Source organism: Doryrhamphus excisus, chromosome 1, assembly GCF_030265055.1.
Source record: "Doryrhamphus excisus isolate RoL2022-K1 chromosome 1, RoL_Dexc_1.0, whole genome shotgun sequence".
In the NCBI taxonomy this organism is placed as follows: Eukaryota; Metazoa; Chordata; class Actinopteri; order Syngnathiformes; family Syngnathidae; genus Doryrhamphus; species Doryrhamphus excisus.
Window position 1 is genome coordinate 31736219 of NC_080466.1, and position 24322 is coordinate 31760540.

Genomic DNA, 24322 nt, shown 5'->3' on the forward strand with positions numbered 1-24322 from the left:
CCTTTGCTGCCATGGCAACAAGCACTCGCCCTGCCTGCATTGATTGGGCGCCTTGGCTACACCCTCCCCACTGCTGATGGATTAATGCACACACAGAGAGTGTGTGTGTGTGTGTGTGTGTGTGTGTGTGTGTAGAAGGAAATTGCGGCCATGTTGTCCAGCACACACATTGTTAGCAATATGAGTTGTTGACATTTGCTGTAAATACTGTAAGGCTAACCATGACTTGGAACCTCGAGAGGTGCTTCTCGGCCCCTCCCTCTGCTTTCTCATCTGTTGCTATCAGTCAGGCCCAGTGCTAGCATGGCTGCTGAGTCAAGTGTCAGGGTGTCTCCTGGCAGAGCCAAATGAGGCTTGGCATCGATCTGGAAAGATGCATGTCCTGTGGAGTCTTTTACAGGCACATCCCCGGCCGTGAGCGGCTAATTGATTAACACTCCAGCAGGCCCATTATGCTGCTTTATTGTATCGCCATCAGTGTGTGTTTATTTGCCCGTGTTGATATAGCCGCACGTCTGACAAGTGGAGATCATGTCAGCTCTTAATAGCTCAGAGGTGATGTCCTTTACCGCTGATCAGGAGTTCTTGTGGATTTGGATCTGATGAAAAAAGAAAAGTATGCGGGCCGTCAGGATAACGGATATGTTGCTGGACTATAATTGTCCTACAGATTGTTGCTGATAAACCATATGGTTGTTCACATTATGTTCACACCATGTTTTCATGAATGTAATGATAAATATTGCATCACGGAAGTATAAAAGTATATATTTAACATTAGAATTGGAGCTTTAAAATAAAATAAACCACAAATTAAACAAAAAAACAACAACAAAAAACCCAAAGAAAATAAAAAGAATTATCAGACATGCACGGAGAGTGAGGCAAAAACTGGAGTTTTATTAGTATTTACATTTTAACTTTTTCTTATTACATTCTCAACTACTCACAACTTTCTTTGGCCCCATGGCGGGTTATTTTCAGTAGCAGTCACACTCGATAAAGAAAATTCATCCATCCATGTTAGTCGACCGATGAAACCCGGATCATATGATAAGCGAGGTTTGACTGTCGTCCCTCAGACTTCTGAAGTGTCCTATTCCCAGGAAGGACCTTCTCAGTCAAAGTGAAACCAGCTTTGCTTCTCACCTCCCTGGTTTCACGAAAGGAAAGGCCACAGGGTCTGACAAGCTAGAAGCCCCTCGCCCGGCGGCTGTCACAGCCAGTGAGACGAGTTGTCAGTCTCGCTTGAGTCCAAGCATCTGTCCTGCATAACAGCAGACACGGCAGCCACTTGAGGAGGAGGAGCTGGACACAACATTAGAAACATCTGCAGCAGCTACCGCGTGGCATCATGGGTTCTATTGTGTTTGCAGTGGTGGGGTCTCATGTGTTACCTATGAGATGAAAGTGTATCATCGTGGGACATGCACGTAGATTAGACTGATAAAACCCATCACGCCTTTTCATGTTTGTGCGTCGGGCCTTGTAAGGTACAAAGCCTATGCGTCTTTTCTTTTTTATTCCATTGTCTCTGCAGAGTCTCAGCAGAATGCTTAAGCCTGGCATCATTACCAGCATTTGAAAATGAACCGTGAAGGCTTCTCGCGGGGATTCCCACTTTTACAAAGCTAGCGAGTGAAGCTGCTGGGGAAAATTGGGTTCACTAATCCGGTTCCTGCAGACATTCATAGGAGGAAGTAGACGAGGGTGGGGGCGGGGGCTAGTCTGCATGATGGCACCCTGTCTGACACTTAAGAATGAGTTGGTGCTTTATTGTTCTATCCCAGTACCCAGTACTTGTTCCATGTTGTTGTTGTGGTTGTAGGCTGCTGAGCGTGCTGTGCTCCAGTCTGGACTCCTTCCTCCTGCTCGAGAGCCAGTACGGCATCTGCTCCATGCTGCTTCAAAGCCAGCGGGAGAACGTGGCCGACCGGGACGCCAGCAGCAGGTAAGGCGCTCGCCCACGTGTGCGGCTGCGTTTAGTGGAGTGGGTGCAAAACCTTGACTGGTTGAGACTGTTTTAAAGGTTGAACTTGCGGAGGGTCACGGTGACCGCCGGAACACTTGAAGCGCAAATGCCAAGCGCTCAGCGGGCTCACCGCCGGAGGCTTTGTTGAACATTTCAGGGGTCCGGGCTGCCGAGGCTGATAGTTGTGTTTCTTGACTCTTGAAAGGTTCACACATGCTCAAAGGCCAGGTGTACACGTGCACTACCTGCCACATTGTTGGTCTAATCCTGCACTGGCAGGACTTACATGTGTGATCCATGACCCGCGTACCTCAAACATTGTTGGAGAATACCAGTTTAAAGCGGTCCCATCCTTTTCAAATGATATCAGATAGATTAGATAGATGTCTCCAGGGAAAATGTGTCTTCTTCTCCTTGGATTCGTCTGTCCTGGCTCTTATCTCCACACCCAATGATAAACCATAGGAGACTGAGAAGATGTTTAGATCATCTGAGTGGTGCCGCACTGATAACATGTACGACTGCGTCGTGGGACAAATCAAGTTTATAAAACGGCGTGACGTGCCATGCACTCTTGTGAAAAGTAATCATGGCCAGGCAGGAGAAAGTGTTTGCCTGCCTTGTCGCAGATAAGATGAAATAAAGCGGACAGGAAGTGAAAATGTTGGGAGACTATTTGTCATGCTAATAACTGCGGCCCCAGTTCGGGCTCGTGTACGAAGAAATAGCCTCCAAACGCCAACTCGCATATCACGTCAGAACATTTTGTAAGATGGCAACTTGTTCATACATCTGCTTTTTCCTGTCTCCATCATCATCATCATCATCATCATAGCTGACCCCCAGCATCACCTCTTTCTATTTCCCTGCATCCGCCATCTTACTCTGGCGATGATCCCAACTGTGCCCTCATTTGTTTCCACAAAGCATCGTTTGAGTTGAATTCATGGACTTGGGAGTGCATAATCATTTTTGCCAATTGCGTACAAACCTTCACACTGAGTGCCGCACAAGACAGTCGTCTACTTTTATTGCCAATTTCAAGTCCAAATTGCTTGGGCGATTGGCACTAAAGCAGTTAGCATTGAAGCTTAAAATGCAGTAATATTGGGATATTCACACATCTGATGAGGAGCGCTAACACGCTAACGCGCTTCCCCTCGCAGCGATAATGCACTGATGCTGCCGGCATCTGCGACCTCTGCGACCTCTGTTCTCCGTGCAACGGCTGTAATTGCGCTTTTCAGAGCCATCTTTTCATAGTTGGAGTGTGTTAAAGGTTTTTATTACCACTGAGCAACACGGTTCGGTTTGGGTGTGGAGGTCATTTTTTTGCTGTTTTGAAATCTTCTCAGGAGCTGCATCATCGACAGTCTGTCCGTGGAGAGGAACCACGTGCTGGTTCGCGTGGCTCTGGTCGGAGGCCCGTCTGAGAGGAGACTTCCCCCTCGAGCCCTGCAGCAGGTCAGACTTCCTTCCATCCTTCCATCCATTATCTTTGCCGCTTATCCTGGATAACCGGTAGGAGTTCAGACTTTTGACATAAAAAACAGCTACGACTTGAAATTGCTGTTTTTTTTTTTAATTCACAAATGACACTTCAGCGGTTGTTTGAAGCCCGTAGTCTCGCAGGAATCGGGGATCGGATATCAATTATTCAAGTCTTGTCTCAGCGAACAGAAAACAGGGTTTCATTTAAGAGGAGGTCACGGAGAGGATATGACACATTTTAAAGGGAAGGAGGGGGTGCAGACGCGTCTCCTTCACACTTCACAGGTTTGTTTATTCCTCCTGTGTGAGAAGAAGCTGTGATGTGGTGTGAAGTTTACAAGCAGGATCACGACCCGCTCTTCCTCACTGCGCCGTTTAACCATTGCGTCTTAAACTTACTTTTCAATTTGCTGCTTTACAGACATAGCTGGAGGTCGGAAGATAGCGCTAGGCCATCCAAACCTGGGATGTCTTTAATGTGTTCAAGTGGCCAGCTTTGAATAGTCATTGGTGGTTGTCATGCAATGGGAGGGGGAATGTTTGCCCCCTTCCTGATTGTCACACTTAAATGTTTCAGATCATCAATCAAATGTAAATATTAGTCAATGACAACACAATTATTATTATTAAAAGGGCCCTATGATGCCTTTTTCCACCTTTGTGACCTACACATGTAGTTAGAATGTTGTATTCTGGTGTTCAACCATGCCCAAGTTTCAGATAATGTTTGCTAAATTGGAAGTGAGCCCTGGTGGGCGGAGCTTTTATAAGCATGTTGACGTTTTCAGCCTTTTCCTCGGATACTCATATTTAAAGCAGACGTCAGTCATGCTGTTCGACGAAATTAAATTGGGATTTCTCGCCATGGGAGACCGCCTAGCTAACTGTTTAGACAAAGGCGGATGGAATCGTTAAGCAGCAGTATGAAAGCCTTTAGCAATCTTTCATCGATGCAAACCGAACATAAATCACTCATCAACTGGCTTCCAGCCGTCTGAACCGAGGCTTAAAACATGAAGACTCAAGAACGTTGACGTATCATTGATGTGTTTGATATGCAGGGGGATGATCCTTATCCGTGGCCCATGTTCTCATCCTTTCCTCCACCATCCTGCTACACGCTGGATCCACCAAACCCCCAACACAATCCACTGGGTGAGTTTCCCTCCGTCAGGGTCAGGGTCTGGGTCAGGGTCTGGGGCTGGGTAACCGATATCCCACTTCCCCTCAACTGCATCCACTGTTTGACAGAGCCTGAGATGAGCGCCTTCTTGACCACCAAGATGGAGGAGAACTGGATGGAGTCGTGCCGCCAAATTTACTGTAAAGTTCTGACCAGCGGGCAAAACAGCCTGAGTGGCGCAGGTACATCAAACTCAATAGGGTTGTTTCTTCTCTGAGCATGGACAATTATCTCCAAAAACAATCAAAGGGCATATTAACATCAATGTGCTGGACGTGGAAATATGTCTGAAAGGTGGCCTAGAAATGTGAGTCTGATGATAAACATAAACATACACATACCTAGCCATCTGACATCTTCAGTGACAGGCTGCTTTCCCCAACACTGAACATCAGGTATTGGAAGTATTGGAGTATTTGAAGACCATCTATATTGTATAATATTGTGACATCCTGAGCTTCAAAAAAAATTGAATATTAGTCAAAGACAATACAAACTATAAAAAGTCACATTTGGAGTCCGTGGAGCAGATACCAGACCGATGATTGTAGCTTTCTAGCTGCCGCCAGAGAGACAGTGGAGCCAGGTCAAATGTGTAAACAAAGACGGTAGAATAGTCCAACATCAATATGAGTCAAATGTGAGTGATCACACGCTGCTTGGATAGGCTTAGACTCCGACAAGATACCTTTCATCTCCACAAACATTTATCAGGTCGCACATGCGGAACTAGACGGAAACCTGACTTGTAATGTCTCGTGTTTTAGTCGTTTTGGAAGCGAATTAGTTGCAGTCTGGAGCCCTGGTTATTGAAAGGTTGATGAAGATTGGTTGAGAAACGTGACCGGAGGCACGCTAAGTGTGACAGACAAAAATCAATGGAAAAGTCATTCCATTTCTTTCTACTTTGCTGTGTTGCTCACACACATGTACACACACACACACACACACACACACACTACAACCTTTGAAGAAGTCCTCATCGCCGCTTTGAAATGTCACGCTCACTCCCTTCATCTAAGCGGGAGCAAATTTACGCGTGACTCAGCGGGACAAAAACAAGTCACAGTGAAGGCGGAGTCATCTTGTCATCAACGCATCAAGTGTGCACAGGCTGCTCGTCTTCATCAGCACGCTGTCCTCCTCCTCCTCCTACTCCTCCTCTTCACTCCCTTTTTACAGCCCCCACTTAAGGCGGGGAGGGCTGTGATGCCGATTTATCGCGCCTCCCTTTGCCTTTATGCGGCCCGTCATTAAGCAGACGTTTTAAGAACTCTTCATTGGAGGAAATTGTAGTACTTACTTCTAATGAGGAATCAATTAGGGCCGCTTCCTCCACAATTTATTGAGCATTCACTTGTTGTTTGGTGCCTCGTGCGCCGCCATGCTGCGATTATCACTTCCTTTATGTGATGGACATTAATGGTGGCCTCCATCTGTACACCCAGTGGAGTGTATTTACACGTCATACCTTGCTAGCTTGGCAGGACTTTTATGCCTTTGCCAACCACTCACTGGACATACGCAAATTTCATTCATAAGTTAGGTTTGGTGATGAAGATTAGCGTAGTTATCATTTACAGAGGCAGGGAGCGGAGAAAGCTGGGGGTCGGGAAACTTTTGACTAAGAGAGGAAAAATATTTTATTTATCTTCCATCCAATCGCTTATCCTCATTAGGGTCGTGGGGTTATGCTGGAGCCTATCCCAGCAGGCAAGAGGCGGGGTACTGGGGGGACTGGTGGCCAGCCAATCACAGGGCACATATAGACAAACAACCATTCCCACCCACATTCATGCCTATGGACAATTTGGGGGGGGGCAATGAAGCTAGCATGTTTTTGGGATGATCGGAGAACATGAAAACTCCACAGAGAGGTGCCCAAGTTGAGATTCCAACCCAAGTCTTCCCGATCTCCTGACTGTGTGGCCAGCATGCTAACCACTGGACCACCGTGCAGCCATATATAGAGTATATTCCAATATTCAAAAAGCTCCATGTATAAATAAGGAATCCTAATTTCTGAAATTGTGAAAGTCCCTTATAGTCGAGTGTGGAATACATTCACCAAGATCAACAAGGGATTACTGTACTATTCTGTAGTACTGTACTGTAAATTACTGTGCTATTCCAATAGATATCTATCAATAGATATCTGATATCTTAGTATATATTGACCTACGCTGGGTTGCTTTGAGCATCTTTAATATACACAATGTATCAATAAGTTTGCCCCCCCCGTGTAAGCAGTCAAGGTAATTACGTCTCGCTAGTGTACTACTTATTATCTGACGTCTAATTGCTTCCAAGCTTCTTTTGTTGCCTTTGTGTTGACGTAGTTTGGTGCCTCCTCTGCTTTTGTGCGCAGTGCTGGCTGACCTCCTGGAGAAGGCTGTGGTCCATCTGTCCAAATCTTCCGCAGAACACGTCTTCTCTCCGCCTCAGCACAAAGGTCAGTGCAGAGCAACAAACAAGCACTGGGCTTTTTTCCCAGCAGCTCGTGTGTAAGAAAGGCAGCTAAACGGCGGCCCGTGGCTCAGCAAAGTGAGGCCAGGGACGCCAACGTGAACTCTGCTCTCTCAGCGGCTGCTGCCGTGTGATAATAAGACGCGTTTGGAGGAAATCAGCCTGCCCTGTTTTAAGGCCCGCCGACTGAGCTATTTGTTTGTGGGTTCAAGGAAAGACCATGGAGGTAAAGGTGAGGGAGCATCCCAGCTGGAGGAGATATGGAATAGAAATCACCTCAGCATGGCGGCCATGCTTCTTCACACACAGAAACATGGCTCGTTATTCCTCTTCATTTCAGTTTATTGCACCCCAGGTTAAAACGTGTTGCGTTAGCATATCAAACAAGGGCTGTCAGCAGGTTGGTGTTGGGGAGCCGCTGGGCTAAACAACCTGATCATGGGCCGCCGAAAAGCATCCACCGCTAATTAGTGCATCTCCAGCTTTGCCATGCACGGAAACTGTAACATTTCCCACCGGCGCTGAGGTGCTAATTGCACGTTTCGCTCTTATTTTCCCCCCCTGCAATTTGCACAAATTACATTCATGATGTACGCCACCAGAGGAAAACTTTTGATAGCATCTGAGGTGACGAACCCGGGTTTTAATTGTGCAATTTGTTGTACTTCTGTACGATGTGATGAGACGCAACCAGAGAGTCGTATGCTTCGGCTAAGATAACAAGGCTAACAAGGCTACAGTTCACGGTTTTACACTTCCTGATCTCCTGACTCTGTGGCCAACATGGTGACCACCAGGCCGGCGTTTGCACAAATGAATGAATTGCTGTTCATGGTGGTCTATGGTGTAGTATTAGTCAAGCGTATTCAAATACAAGTGGTACACGTATGTAGTGTTGTGGTCGCTAGGTGACAGTAAGGATGCAAAACATTGATGAGATGTCCTATGCGATGAGATGTCCTGTCTTATCACTGCAGCTGGCTGCACAAGTGGTTAGCGCGCAGGCCACACAGCTACGAGACCCAGGTTCGATTCTCCTTGTGCATGTTCTCCCCGTGCGTCCGTGGGTTTTCTCCGGTATCTGGAGCCTAAGACACGGGTCACCAAGACACCGGCAACTAACTGATGGAATTGTTGGGTACCAATCAGACTTCTTCTCCATAACAAGCCCCGCCTTCACAGCCCTTTTGTGGCGGTGTTAACAATGGCCTTCATCTCCCCTCCTCTTCTTCGCTTTGGTGGCATGATGAAGCCGCGAATCTGTCCACGCACACATGCACGTGCACACGCACACGCAGGACTAAATTCAGCACTTCTAATCAATCCTGTCAAATACCCTCTGAGGAGATGAGAAGCCAACTGGGCTTATGTTGAATTCTGCCACACACTGTGTGTGTGTGTGTGTGTGTGTGCGTGTGTGTGCTGGACAGACGTCGCCTGAAGCCTCGGCCCTTCTTGAGAGCGCTCTCATTGTGTGGTGAGAGCAGACTCATTTGGCAAGCATTAACCTCTGTCACATCAGCGCTGTGTGCCGCATCTCCTCAGCCTTCACGCTCCTCGCTGATGAGGGCGGCCCACGCTTGAAATTCAGGTGGCCTGCACAAAAAGGCCGGCGTGGCTTTGCATTCTAATAGTCCTCTTCCCAAACTACACCCACTGGCTCTTGAATCGGTCCTTGTTTAGGTCGCACATGCCCACGCAAAAATGTTTCATCGATATCCATTTCTAGACCACGCTCCCCTCATGGCTCGTCAGATCTGACCAATGCGTTCTTGACAGGGCCAGATGCCTTCTCCAAGGACACAAACACATGTAGACTGGTTGGGCGAACTCTGCCCACACCCTCAAGAACCCTGCCGAGAGTCTGAAGCCGGTCCACAGATCCAAGACCAGGACCAAGCCACAATGCTGCTCCTGAGTCTGAGCTTCTGTGGCGTGACGATGGAGCAATAAACAAGGACTATTTCCTTACCTTTAATTTCACAGCCGCCTTTTCCAGAATAATAAATGAGTAATTCCTGTTGTGACGTCGCCTCCAGCGCAAAAGGGCCTAAACCCAATCAGAACAAAACGCAGCATTCAGTGTTGGGTTGGCGCTGTTGGCAACGCACACGGCGACATACTTGTTGTTATTGAAGTTTCAATTTAGACGTGCAGGGCCACCTAATAGATCAGCCTCTTCCTGGCGGCGCCGCACAAACGGTGAGAGGCAACAAATCAGAGTAGTAATAATAATGTTCACTTCGCCGCGCAGACAGGAAGCAATGGAGGCATTTTTCAAAACAAACTGTCAGCCCTGGCACGTTATCACCCTTCCTTGCCGTGTTCCCTCCATACAATTACGGCTGTAACGCCGCAGAAACTAATACGCTTTCATGGCCGCCGCCACTTAGTGGTGCTACGTAAGAGGGGCCGGTGGGACTGATGGTGTGCTCTGCTGTTATCTCGCCGAGGGGAACGTTTGGACTCCAGATGAAGAGCTTTCCCACGCTGCTCATTTGAACTATTCTTCCCAGCCCCCCCTTCCTAATTGTGTCAAAATGGCACCAAAGTGGTGCCAACCGTTTCCAGTGAGGCCCGCAAATTAATATAGTTGATATATATTTTTTTTGTAAAAAATGTCTCATTCCATCAGGTCAGGTGACAACAGAAACGTATGAAAACCATTAGAAATAATTCAACTCCAGTGAAATAATTATACATGAGGATGAGTGGACCTTAGTTTTCATGCAGACTTCCTGTACATCCTGCTGACATTGAAGTGAATTGGTGTTGACAACTTTCCTTGGCCCCATGGAGGGTCATTTAACAGCCACGCTCAAAAAAGCAAAGCACGGACGGGGAGTCAGCAACACAGTACAGGGCAAACAGACTGGTTTCTATGGGAAATATACGAATGTGCGAGGACATACGAATCATGGCATCACGTGTTTGGCCTCCATGTTGCAAGCTTTACATCTTCCTTACATCTCATGTCATTGTTTTACAGAAGAGGAAGAGGAGGAGGATGTGGATGCCGTTGTCTTATCGCCCGTGGAAATCCTTGGAATGGATGTCTGTTTGAGGTATTTTTTTAACTTGGGGGTGCTCACACTTGTCAACATGATCCATCTCTTACTATGAAACATTCTACATTTGCTATCAAACATTACACATATACAAGAAATTATATTGATTACGCAAAAGACAATGTAGCCCAAGTCAAGGCAACACATCAATTTCATTTCATCAAGCCAACGGATAACTTTTATTGTAGATATGGCCATCTTAGCACTCACTTTATCTGGAATCAGAATCAGGAAAGTTCCATGTCTGTGTAGAGACTGAGGCTTCATCTTAGCCGCGGGGGGGGGCAACCACCAATCAGAAGGAGCTTGATGTCAGCTGACTCCGATCTAAACTACCTAACGTAATGGGCATTCCTGTTTAAACCCATCAGGGTTGTATTGAGTGCATCATTTAAGTCCCGCCCTCACAGGACGAACCTGCAAAGAGAAATGCCTCAAAATATGGAATAGTTGCTCAATTGTGTTTTTACATAAGCAGTTACACACATTGATGCTTATCTATTGTTTTCTTCTATTAGAATGCGTCTTGGCTTCTTCTTCCCAAACGCTTCAATGCTGTGAGTAGATCACAGCCTATTATAGCATCCCCAGATACCTTGCATTTAGTTACTGCTTAGTGCAATTTGGGGGAAGTAAAACCTCCAAAGTTGCACAATTTGTTTTGATGTAAACAGCAGCATAAGCCTGAATGCTTTTCCCACACACACATGCGCACACACACACACACACACACACACACTCTAATGATGTCAGCGTGTCTTCCGCTGCCGCTGCTCTCGTGCTACCAGCGTGATAAAGCGTGATAATGAACACGCTCCTGCAGCCGCCGTGACCGACATAACCGTTGTCACACTGCTCCTTTGCATCCTTAATGACGCCACGTCGTCCCCTCCGCCACACCCCCGAGGAGAACATTCTGGCAGCAAGCGAAATGCTGCAATGCTATAAATGTTGTGTTTAGTGCACTGTGGGATTTGTCAGATGCGAGTGAGTTGTTGCGTTGTGGCTCCCAAGCCGTGGTTTGTGTTTGTTGCTCAACGCTTTCTGTACGGGCTCATTTTAATGTGCGATAGATCGATAAAAAATGAAATTTTATCCATCTTAAATGTCAGTGTTATTGGTTATTGTTATTGGTCACTGGTGTCACATTCGGGGTTAGCCTCCCCTTCCATTCATTTTGCCCCAAAGCAGTCAAAGTATAAATATTCCGAAACAAAGCAGGGCCAACAAAGGTGTGTCTTTATTTGCCCCCCCCCGCAGGTATGGCGCCTCCCTCAAGCTCCTCCAAGAAGATGCACGCAGAGGCCTGACACTCCTCACCAAGCACGTGAAGATCTTCTTGTCCCGTCAGAGAGTCCAAACGTCCCCAGAGCTGCGTATCCTTTCAGCCGTCCACATCTTCCAGCAGACATTCCGCCCACGGGTCATGCTTGCTTACACCTTCCTTTATTTAGTAAATGTCAGGCTCCTCGTCATAACCAAATACCACCCTGACATTTAAGGGGTCTCTATTTTGGAGGCGCTCATGCAGTGATCACATTGTCACGAGTCACAAATGGCAACTTTCTGACAAAGGTCCAAAATGACAAGCGGAGTCTTTGCGGTCAGGAACGCCAACGTTGACGCACAGAGGAAGGAGGTTGCCTGATGTTGTGTTTTTGTTCTTTTTTTTTAGTCCTCGTTCCCGTCATGTTTTTGTGTCACTGCAGATGAAAACAATGTTTTCCGCAGGGCTCTGTGCATCATTTATAATTCTGTGTGGTTGAAAGCAAAGTCTTGACTGCACATTACAGATGGATGAGGCTGTCAGTCACAGTCAAAGAGCTGTTTTGCTGTTTGTTATTGGCTGCTGAGCCGCCGGCTTTAACAAACAAATCACCACTTTTGTCTTCTTATTATTACTTTACTGTGCCGGGAACTAGATATGGCCCCGGTGTTGCACCAAACACCCAGAAGGATCCGCTTCCCAGATTATCATATTGCTTTGTACCTCCCTGAACAAAGTCCGAATTTGCTTGATCTGAAAGCAGGGCCGTTTGTGACGGCTACAGTTACACTTTCAGTTTGTTAGGAATGTAACGTTTTCCACTGTTTTGGATAAGCACTGCCACATATGTGCTTGTTCACCCTTTAACATGGAACCAGCACATCCTTTTGCATCCATCGCATGTCACTCTTTTGTTGGCAGCAGGTCCTGATGGACGTTGTCAGACTGGCGTCCACAGAGCACCCGCTGTAGCACCATGGAGGGGCGCCCGCCCTTGACCAGAGCGTGCTTTATGTAAGAAGGAGCTTCATGTGGTTCTCATCACCGGCAGCTTGATGTGGCTTTGACAAAGCACAGCTGCTACCACAGAGACCTTTTAGCAAATGGACCACCTTGATTGAATTTCTTACATTATCCACGCAGCAACATCATTTCCTGCTTTCCAACTGGTGGAAAGTAAACATTTATTCACAAGATGGTGCTGCACTGGTGGTAGAGTGAAACAGCGGTGAATTCCATTACTCACTGCTCAGCGACTCCCCGTCTAGCTGAAATAGCATCCTCCTTCACTCTGCACTGCAGTGGTCCAGCATGAAGACTACCCGGGCCACGACTGGTTGGCGTCCACGGTGTTCCTGATGATGGCCGGAGACTGGCGGCGATGTTGGACCGTGCTTGTCAAGCTGTCCTCTCTGCTCACTTCTGCCCTCATCTGGCCAGCCAGGATACACGCCTCTGTGAGTTGGCTCCCCTAAACAGTATTATATCACAGTACAGCCAGAGTAGAACACATAATATAACCGCAAGGCATGCTGGGTAACTTCATGTGGGGGAAGTGTGCGAGTGGGCTGTAAATGAGTACAAAAGTGTGTTCTTTGATGATGATGTTGATACCTGCATAGCTAGTGGGATACAGTTAGTGTGTTTCTCTTTGGTGGCACCATGAATGAGGTGGAAGTGGAGCTCCTGTTGGTTTGTGTGGAATTGGACGTGTTGGCCATGATGCTGGCTCAAAGGTGCTTTTATTAAGCTCTACTACCGAGCTGCCATATGGCAGGTATGATTACCCTCAGAGGGCCGCCTGGAACTGTGAATCCATGATAATGTATCATCGCCCTTAAGAACTTATGACAAATGTCATTAGCTTTTTCACTTTGTATGCTTTTACCAGAACTCTTACACTGAAAGAAGTCAAGGTTTTCACAGCGTACATCTGTTGTATAACGATAATACTAACAATGTCTTACTAAATAATTATTGTTATATGAATTATTCATTAATAAATAATACAAATATTTAAATTAGATTTGACAACAAAAAACCTGTCTGTCAAACTTGGCAAAATACATTTAGCAATACGGTTGAACTGTTTTTATTTAAAATATATTTTTCAAAATACATATTTTAAATGTTTAAATCAATTAAGTTATAAAAAAATAGAATAAAAAATGTCAAAAGTAAAAAAAAAAAAACAGAAAAGAAATGGATGCCACACATCATATCCAATAAGTTAATATTAAGGAGATGGACAAATGCTAGCGTAGCTATGTCAGCATCAGAGCTGACATTACACTCCCATTTCAGCCATCAGTATCAAGGGAGGTTGGCGTATTGACATTCATCGACCTCTCACATCTCTAGTTGACTGATGAACAGTTGGCAAAGCTCTTTAAGATGTGTAGCGAAGCCTGTTTTTGTGACAAAGTGGTGGGTGTGTACACGGGGGCGCTCTCACCTAGCTAGCGGCGGTATGATGTTGTCTACTTCATGGTGTCACAATGTGTCCTATCACACTCATTACACACACGCTTCTCTGCGGTGACGAGCATGGGCACTATTAAGAAGGAAGATGTTGGTTGTCGTGGTTGCAGGTAGACGTGGCGGTGCAAGTGGCCGAGTCGGGCATCCTTCCTGTCTACTGGAGCACGGCTCACTATGTGGAGATGCTCCTGAAGGCCGAACTACCGCTGGTCCACTCTGCCTTCAGGATGTCTGGCTTCACTCCATCCCAGGTAAGACGCTCCATGTTTTATTCCTGTTGTGCTTTTTCCCATGTAAAGTCACGAGTCCCATCCAGTTTGTGCTGTGTTGGGAATGGAATATTTACTTGAGTCGTTTGAGGTCATGTTTGTCTGATGCCATGATGACGTAGCTGTGTGCCAGTTGTGAATGAAGTCCAAGTCCGGGACACAGGGTGGCTGAAACAGTGTGTGAAGCATGATTCAAAACAACAAGGTGTAAGGTCTTGTGATCATGTTATTGCTCACATACATGTTGCACAGTGCCATCCAGACCTGTGTGGAAAATATTCCATTCCTACAAGCTGAAAGGAACCTCTAACAGGACCTCAGTACCTTCTTGAGTCATGTTCATCTCCTCTCTTCTGGATGGATTAGTGTGTGGGCTCAGAGAAACGATAGATGGTCCTGCTTTTACAAGCCAACACATAAACAGAAGCCTGGAGGACATTCTATTTCCTGTTTTGACTTGAAAATACCCCAAATGGCATGGAGGTGTTTTTTGTTGCTCTGGATTTTGTATTTATTTTTCGTCCTTGAAACGTGGAGCCTTTGAAGGCGTCCTCCATGGCTCCATGGCAGGCGAGGCTCACGCGATGCCTGGTGAAAATTTGCACCTCAGACGCGGAGAAGACAAGTTTAACATTCTGCTCGTCTTCACACTCTTCAAGGTGATGATGCCCCCCACCTCCGCACACACTTTGGAAAGCTTTTGAAAGATTCCCACACACCTGAGGAAGCAAGTGAAGGAGATACTTGTACGTGGTAGACTTTGTCTAAGTGTTTCAGTGGATGGAGAAGGAATCCTTGGTGACAAAGGACTTGCAGGACGCTCGTGAACGACAAAGAGGTTGGCCCTGATGTTTGGAGACGATTGCTCTGCGTCGCTTGGCCTAGCTCGGCCTAGCTAACAGCTACTCCAAACAATACGAAAGTCATAAATAAAGCAATATTAAACACTAAAAGCACCGCAGAACATAAATAGCTTGCACTCGGGCGGCGCCCAGCCTTAGTTTAGATGTCCATGCAGACGGTAGGGCTGGTAGAAGAAGATGGAACAGACGTAGCAAGATGGAAACACGTGACCTGCTGTCCTGACATCTAAGGGGACAAGCCCAAAGCTGGAAGACTTTGGTAGGAAGGCGGGCAGAACCCGGAGGGAGCGTGCCGTGATGAAAGATGTTGTTGCTTTGAATATCAGACACATCTCGCATGCCAATTCCTTCCGGTCTGGGTGGCGTGTTTGCATCTGTGCGGATTGTCTCCTCATCGAGGGAGCCACGGTGGTGCTTTGCGGGTGGGCGGAGCTTGTTGATCAGGAAGAGAAATAAACATCAGCGTGCATCAACTTGTCTCCACATCCCATAATCCCTTTTCAATATTCAACGCCGCCGCCAGCCAGCCCTCCTCCACGTTTCCAGACAGATGATGGGGGCAGACTCAGCAAAATGCTAAATTACACTCCCAACGTGTGTGTGTGTGTGTGCGCGCGTGTTTCTGCGTCCAAACATCTAATATGTTTACTCATAAACAGAATGAGTTCCAATTTTGGTTTCTGCGGTCCTCCCACAGATCTGTCTCCATTGGCTGACTCAGTGCTTCTGGAACTTTCTGGACTGGCCTGAAATCCGCCACTACGTGTGCACCTGCGTCCTGCTGGGCCCCGACTACCAGGTCTACACCTGCATGGCCCTCTTCCGACACCTGCAGCCCGACCTCCTGCGCCGCACGCAGGCCCGCCAGCTGCAGGTCTTCCTCAAGGTGGGTCAGGCCGCACCCGGGGCATCTTTGGTTCCTTGCCCAGTTTTACTGTTTTTATTTGGCAATTATTGAAACTTTCTTCTTGCATCGTTTTCATTTTTGCGTTTTAAAAAACTGTTCCAACTATTTCAACTTTCTTCTTGAAATATTATGACTTTATTCGCGTAATATTAGAAGTTCTTTTGCCAACCCAATTTTATCGTTTTGTTTGTTTTTCATAATATTCTCACTTTAAAAGAAATGAAAAATGTCTTTAGTGTTTCATATATCCATGGAGTACTGAGAAATATCGCAGTAACAGCCGTGATCCATCTGCATGTGATGATGATGAAGACGGACGTCCATAACAAGCGAACAACAATTATCTCTCACATGGCGCCCACGCCAGAGCCGAGCTGACGGGGAAGCTCTCCACGAGTCGTTCCGGCCAAATAAACTCTGAACGAGGCTCGACACTCATTAAGCGTCCCGGCGCGTCTTATCTCCGCCGTGTTAACATCGCCATCAGCCGCCGCCCACTTCCTGTGAATAAAAGAACAGTTAGGGGAGGCTTTATCACAGGACGCTGGCGTAATGAGTGCCATCATCAGATATGCCTGCAGGACACACACTTACGCATTGTGTGTGTGTGTGTGTGTGTGTGTGTGTGTGTGTGCACGCTGTTGTCTTTTATGGTTGTGTGGTAAAACCTTTGCTATCCCACCTTTTACTGCACAGACATTTTGACTGGTCTTCACAAGAACAATGAAAGGATGAGTTTCTTTGACACTTTTAGTGTGTGTGTACGTGTGTGTGTGTGTGTATACGTGTATATGTGTGTGTATGTGTTAGAGAGACAGTTCCTATCCTGAATTGAACCATTAACTTTTAGATATTCCGGCTTCTTGTTCTCCTGGCTCTCGTTTTTGTCTTGTGGGGACAATGTGAAGGGCGTATTTTATACACACACACACACACACACACGGCCTGTTTCACAAGGAGTGAAATCTATATTTCATCCAAATTAAAATTCCAAGTGGCAAACGACTTGTTCCAGTGGTTGTGAGTCTGTGAGGACGACGTTAACTGCTGTGGGAAGCACGTGCACTGCTGTGGGAAGAACGTGCACTGCTGTGGGAGGCTGTACTTTGGAGCGGTCGGCCGGCAGCCGTGCGCTTACGGGATTCCTTGGCAGTGACACGGTTGCGGTGCGTCTCAGGAGCATCGTTTGTTTGTGATGCCGCGTTGCAGCAAATTAACGCGACAACATGTGACAGCATGACGGCTTCTTCATGATGTTGATGCTACGCTGGCTGGTAAAGAGTCTCTGATGTTGCCGTGGCAACACCGATGGACCGGCCACGATACAGGCACCGCGTTCACCCTGCAGGGTTTGAGCCCCAATTTGGATTTGATGTTCATCCGACCAAAACAACAACTTGTCGATGAACAGGGATGTCGTGTGGGTCAGGAGTGGTGGGATATTGATGGGAGCCGCTTCCTTGATTTAAAAGATCATTTTTGGATGACGGGCCTGTCACCATAATCGATGAAATGCACGATAAATAAAAATAAACGTTTCCCGACCTCGTTATATTATGTTAATATTAAAAATAATTATTAATATTATATGCCCTGTGATTGGCTGGTGACCAGTCCAGGGTGTTGTGAGGCTAAGTGGTAGAAAAGGAATGAAAGAATTAATATTATATGAATAATTATATTAAATATATGTTTAAAAATAAACAAAGACGCTTGTCTCCAAATGTAACACTTGTTTACTTTGTGTTTGCAGGAGGAGCCAATCAAGGGCTTCAAATTCTGCAACTACCTGGACTTCATGGAAGTTCTGGAGAGACGCTACCGGAGCATTGTTCTCACCGACATGAAAACGATTGGAAAGCCTGCCGACTGACCGTAGAGCCGAATGCTCGTGCTGGTCTGCGGTGTGCAAAACCTTCCAGATCAGGCCCCCCACCGAACAAAAACAGCAACAGTGGAGGTGCTCCTCAAGATCCAAGCTCCAACTCCGTACTTCACAGTACTTCATAGTACTTCCTAGTACTTCTGGGGCCAAAAGCATAATTTGATGCTTTTATTCCTTGGGTGCTGGCGGTCATTGTGGCGGAGAGCACGGTGTCACATGTGACTGACGATGCTCCCCGGCAGCATTGCCCATCCTTTTGAGCATTTGCAGAGAATGCGCCCCCTTGTCATCATTGGCCTCTGCACCTTTTCTCCCAAAAGTTAGCCAAGCTGTAAGATCAGGTGTCAAGCTGCAGCCACGTACCTGCAGCAGCATGTCGTGGGACACATCGGTTCCGGGACACGTTAGAGAGCGCCGCTTCGGAATGAAAGATGCATGAGGACGTTTGCGTCACAGTGATAAAGCCTCATCAGTAACCACGGCGACCCTCTGCCTCGTGTCACTCATCCCAGACACTGATGGCCTGAAATCCGCTCACAACATCTCCCCCCTTCCCAAATTGTCCCAGGTCAGAACTGAGAAGGTGGGGCGGCGCCTTCCAGCAAGTTTGGTGTTTGGTGACAGTGTAGCGGCGTCGGCCATGAGCAAGCATGACTTCGGTCATCCAGAAGACAACAAAAGGTCCTCTGGCATATTTAACTTTGCCTGCCAGGTAACATTTAATTCTTCTTCATCATGACATCACCACTAGTGTCCAGTCACGTGACGCCGCCACTTTTGTGGGGATTCCTATGATAGGCCGTGATTAGCAGTCAGTTCAGCTGAGTGACATTATCTATTAGCAATATTAGCAATTCCAAGGCTCAGCAAGCCGCTGGCCTCATTAATATTAATTTTCCCTGCCTGGTCGGCGGCGGGTATTGTGTGTCTGGTGTGACAGGAATGCTAATGGCCTGCCTCCCATTGTGGGGACGTGTAGAGTTTGTTTGTCACATTGACTGAAATATGAATTATTGCTGTTTTAACCGCAGCAGACAGACCGAGCGGCGCATTTCCAAGCAGCACACGACAAGATAAACACGCAAACGTCAGGTGGAAAACACGCTCATTAAAAGTGGATTGTCAGGCAGACGGGGGCGGCCACTAATGACTTTCATATTTTGCCTCAAGAAGGCGAAGAAACAAAACCTAAAACAGCCGCAGACATGTAAAATCTACAGTATCCTTTGACTGTGTTTTGCAACACTGTCAATAAGGCACATTATTTTATGCTAACAGTAACGTATGCAAGCCTCCAGCCTCCACGGAAAACAAAACACTGCTTTACCTTGCAGTGATGAAACTGGCCAGCGGGGACAAACACTCACGTCCACATATCAATCAGGTGTACGTCCAAATGGTTATTACTGCGACACAGTAAATGATTATTCAGGACAAGGCATTCCTAGCGCCACCGCTTTATTGTTCACATGGGATCCCGCAGCGTGGTTAATTTGACTTGTTTCTTTAATCTCACTGCTAATTAATTCCACTGGTGCCTGTTGGCCTATAACGTCGCCATTTTCCATCAAACTATTGATTCTCTCTTGATGAAAATCCATTCTTGGATCAACACCACAGACATTTCAGGATTGGCTGAATTCTTATATTTAATTCAACTCCTGTTGACAGATGTCCCTTGGTGGGGGTTGGAAATATATATCATATCATATCATATAGAACAGTAAAGCTGATGATCTATGGTACAAAAATAAGTCAGAATGATGTCATACTTTTAAGAAAAATATCCGCTGTGGCGACCCCGTAATCAGGGAAAAGGCTGAAAGAAACAAACTAATTAGGAGTGCAAAGAACAATAAAACAGTCTTAGGAAGATAAATATATGACATAATGTAATTTAATGTACACAATATTATGATCATAAATGTTCGATTATCACGTCCTCACGTGCTCGCTTGAGGTTGACGTAAACATTTGCAATAAAAGTTACTAGATGAGATTCAGCTGGACAGCTCGCTGTGGAAGCTGAGTTCTGAGTGTGTCCCTAAAACTCCCTGGTTGTTTCTGCTGTTGTTATTGTCTTCCTCATTAGGGTTGGACCCTGGTACCGGTTCCGGTTCCAGATCAGCACTTGAAAGCAGCTTTGCTTCTGCCAAATGAAATGAGTCTGTTTCGGTTTGTGTCTTTCTGCTGACTTGAGGATCATTACTGGGTCGCGTCGCTTTACGTTTGCGAGGGAAGAGGAAGCGCTGAGCTGGTGCGAGGGACTGCGATATGTGACGCGTATTAGACGTGTCTCTCAGCATCACACGGCCTTCTCAGCAGCGTTCCGAGTGGGGAGAGAGAGCCGGACTTGAGTCTGTCAGTTGAAAAGCTTCCAGAGGCTTCCTCCGGGTCACCTCCTGACGGTTGGGCTGACGAAGGCGCCCGGCGTCCCTCGCCGTTTTTTACAGAGCAAACTTCTGTGGAGTGAGGCGACATCTGACCCCCTTTTCCCGACACTTCAGCGGGCCTGACGCCGCACCAGCTGATGCACACTGGGGGGACAGATAACCTTTTTGAGACGAGAGGCTCTTTTATACGAGAAGACAGTCTTGGATTTGTCAGAGAGTTCAGTGACGTGTCGCTGAGTGGAGTTCAAAAGGAAGGAACAACTTTCACCACGGCTGCTGGTTGACGGTGATATGCAGCTTTTAGTGGTTCCGTAGTCAGGAGCTATGGATGTAGGAAAACCTGTCCATTTTTTGGCGGATGCTCCGGTCAGCTGGTAGGCGCTCACCTCTCAACCTTCAGGTCGTGGGTTCAAACCCTTGTCTCCCGTGGCCTGCCATGACCAGCTGTCTTTGAGCAAGATACATACTGAACCCCTGTATCAGACGTCTTGGTTTGAGTCCCAAGAAAGAGAGAACAATCTGTTGATTTATGAAGTTTAAGCAACTGGAGCGACTTGGTGGACTGGTGGTTAGCCGTGATTTTAAACTAGAACCATACTAGGTTTTCTCTGGATACTGTTTCCCTGTCCCAAGGTACTGACTGACACTAGGATCTGTAGGTTGGAGTAATACAACAATACAACAATGCGACATGTCTTCCATTGTTGGTTTTTGTGTGTCCACCCATCTTGGCCCAATTCTAGATTCATCTCTGCTCCCTTCCTGTTTTGGACCAAAATGATCCCAAGCTGTAAAAGTACAAAACCAGCATCTTTGAGTATGAGTATGTGGCAGTCTGGCAATTCACCTTCCCTCCATCGTCTAGTTTGACCCGCACGGCATCAAGCGACTCATTAATCCCGTCATAATGCACTGTTTATTTCAATTAGCTGCGTAAAGCTCGTTAGCGGCGCGGAGGCCGTCTCGACCTGGCAAGGAGGCTAAAGCTTAGCGATGATGGCGGTTAATGGTGGCCTTTAACAACGCTGCGCCACGCTGTTGTTCTTCATTATCGACTTTTCAACGCCGGTGCTCGCGTGGCAGCTAATTGGTGCTAATCAGCCTGATGAGGCAACCGCAAGGTCTCGGCCTGCTCTCATCCAGGAGGAGGCGACGTCTTATCTCTCCTCACCTGAAGCGGGTGCTGGTTGTGAAGTGGTCCGTGACGGCAATCCCGCCATCGTTTCTCCTCTTATGTTTGCATTCCATACTTTGTCACTTCTGCACTTATCTTCTTGGGAAGATTTAATGTTCTTCATCCTCATTCCTCCTTGGTTCAGCTCCCTTTTTCTCCTTTTGTGCATCATCTCCGTTTGACATGCATGTGCTGCCTTGGCGGAACACCTCGGGGCTTTAGGGACTTCGCCATTAGCATATCCATTTGCTATGGTCAATATTTCCCACATTGGAGCTTATTGTTGCTTGTGTGCATTGAAATCCAATGACAGCACAGCTCGGTGACAAAGCAGTCCCATGGAAAATTGTTGGGAAAAGGTCGCAACATCTTTAGTAAAGATGGTATCGGGTATTTGTTCTTTCTTCTGACCCTACCTGCTACTCACTTGCTGGATCATTTTTTGCAGAGTGATACACGAGTCTGGGATATGGAGAAATCTTTCTTTATTCCAGCCGGCATCTCCTGACTGCAGTTCTTCCCACTAGGTGTTTTGTATTTATCTTCGGATTTGGGAGGAAGTCAGACTCAAATCCCCATAAGTCCGATAATATCCCGGTTCTGCCCGAGCTTTCAGTCAATAAACAAGTGTCATATTCCAATGAGATGTGAAGCTACTCACAATGTTGGCCTGTAAAAACTCTAGAAATGTCATAATGTCTTCCTGTTTCTTTCCATCCAATAATAAAAACATGGTCTGCACTGTCAGTACTGGAAAGAACCTTCTGTACATCACTTCCTCCTTTGCATCTTCATGATGGTGCTTCTGTGATGTCACATGCTGTGTAGTAGAAATCGTGTTGTCTGATGTTTATGTTCTGTAACTGCCGTAAACAAATCTGTTCGGACACGGCTGGCTGGCTCTCAAGACCCGCGAGACTCCACATCCAAACAGTAAGAGGACGTTTTCAATAAATGGCCATTGAATGAAGTACAAACCAACAAAAACCATGTTACTTTTTCTCCACAGTGCAAATGTACAAAGTTGGCGCCACCGCCGATGAAGGCCGGTTGTTCCCTGGTGTCCTCCAGCACTCGTCTCAGTCCAGTGGAGGGCGGAAATGAAACGGTAAAGTAGCGAGGCGACACACAGAGCAGCTGTAACTCACTCACACACACAACACACACAACACACACTGCTGGAGCCAAAGCTGAACATCTGCTGATATTTTTTGGTTGGATTTTTGTGAGTTCATTCAACTCAGCGATCCACCAAGGCCAGTTTCAGTAAAACTCATTCATTCATTTTCAACTGCTTATCCTCACGACGGTTGCGGGGGGTGCTGGAGCCTATCCCAGCCCAGCTGTCCCAGGACAGTTTGGATTGCATGTGCAGGTGTATCATAGTGTAGTAGTATCCAACTCCCAGCACTATTAAACCTACTTAAACCTATTAAACTAAGAAAGACCAGGTGAGCTACTTGGCTTTTATTTACTAAGCACACCTCCATTCAAACAGCATGTTCATTTATTGTCTTTATGCTGTTTCCTGCTCATTAAATATCGGATCGCATCATGTCGGAATCGAACCTTGACAAAAATGCTAAAGAGTCGAAGCAAATATTCTTTGGTGAATGACTCAGCATGAGTCATAAACATCCAACATCTCCCTTAGCATTACCGTCATTCCTCACCCAAAAAGATGGAGCATCCCCCTGGGAGGGGGCTGTGCTGTCCCCCCAGGGATCCCACCTGATGGTTCCATCCTCCATCACGCCCCTGATATGAGCTCACACGGAGTGACCCTGTGGCATGTGACCGGGATGATCTGCTCGCCGGACCATTGGGTCGGCCGGACTGCTGCCAAGGATTCCGTGTTTGTCAACAGTTTGTTTTTTTCCTTTGAATATCTGGGCCAGCAGACCTCGTGGCGTCGTGGGGGCTAAGCCTTTCAGACAGCAGACCATCACAGCCAGGAGGTTGCTCTCATTTGGTTTCTACTCTGTTGTGTGATGATGTCATTCTTCTTCCTTTTCCACAAAGGATCTCTTTCTCCGCCTCTCTCTCTCTCGCCTAGGATTTCCCTGTGAACGAATCTGGGAGTTGGCCAATACAAACGTAATGTAAATCTACGTGCAATACGAGGAGAAGCAACCTTGGTGTGGGATCTCATCACAAATACTAATACAAATACACCCAGTTTTTATAGGTAGGTATTTCCCATGGCGTCCGTTGCTAGCTAGCTCATATTAACTCATTATTTACTCAAAATGACAAACTCTGGTGCTAAAACGCACAGAAAAGGGAAAGAAGTATGTGTTCATATTTCACTATGATGGGCAAGTAAAAAAAAAACATCATACTTTCCTTTCTACTTCCATGTGGTACATTCCATCCAAATGGTTGCTCCATCTTGTGTAGAAGCCGAGTGCGGCTCCTGACTGCTTTTATGTTCTTGTTCATCTCAAGTAGCTTTTTTCTTTCCTGTTTCAGATCCTTCGCTCTCTCTCTCTCTCTCTTTTTTTAACGCTGGCAATGATGTTTCCTCTCATGACCACTTTAAGGACGCCGCATAAAATATTCAATGTTTGCAAGTTACTTTTAAAAAGTACATCGGTACCTTGGTTTTTGCACACCGCCCCAGTTTTTGTGGCATCTGAAAATGATGGCCAAAAATATATCTCTGTTCTCAAACGGCCTGAAGAGAAGGCCGAGCATCATTCTCTACCTTTGGCCAATCATTGCCTTGGTTCACCGTAATGAATGACGTTACTTATTACCCTGGGGCCATGAAGGCACCACAGGCAGCCGATAAGATATTAGAGTGGGGACCCAGGGGGGTGTGGCAGCAGATACGTCTGCTGATATGTCAGCGCAACTCTTGTACCCTCATTGTACTGCGTGAAAGGTCAGCAGGTAGCCAA

General features: G+C 46.6%; 1 protein-coding gene across 4 annotated transcripts in view; it reads left to right on the plus strand.

Moving 5' to 3' along the window:
- Positions 1-24322, plus strand: part of tbc1d32 (TBC1 domain family, member 32) — a 55150-nt gene that overhangs the window by 11322 nt on the left and 19506 nt on the right. For 2 of the 4 annotated variants that reach the window (XM_058064256.1, XM_058064270.1), the window contains exons 24-36: positions 1829-1951; positions 3328-3436; positions 4525-4618; positions 4715-4828; positions 7015-7098; positions 10102-10177; positions 11441-11556; positions 12750-12904; positions 14039-14179; positions 15758-15946; positions 17721-22352; positions 22429-22527; positions 23476-23607. In XM_058064256.1, coding sequence (XP_057920239.1) covers positions 1829-1951; positions 3328-3436; positions 4525-4618; positions 4715-4828; positions 7015-7098; positions 10102-10177; positions 11441-11556; positions 12750-12904; positions 14039-14179; positions 15758-15946; positions 17721-17840 — 1321 coding nt within the window. In that variant the 3' untranslated portion in view covers positions 17841-22352; positions 22429-22527; positions 23476-23607. The remainder of the gene's footprint in view (positions 1-1828; positions 1952-3327; positions 3437-4524; positions 4619-4714; positions 4829-7014; positions 7099-10101; positions 10178-11440; positions 11557-12749; positions 12905-14038; positions 14180-15757; positions 15947-17720; positions 22353-22428; positions 22528-23475; positions 23608-24322) is intronic. The other 2 variants (XM_058064278.1, XM_058064263.1) reach the window with 2 other exon arrangements.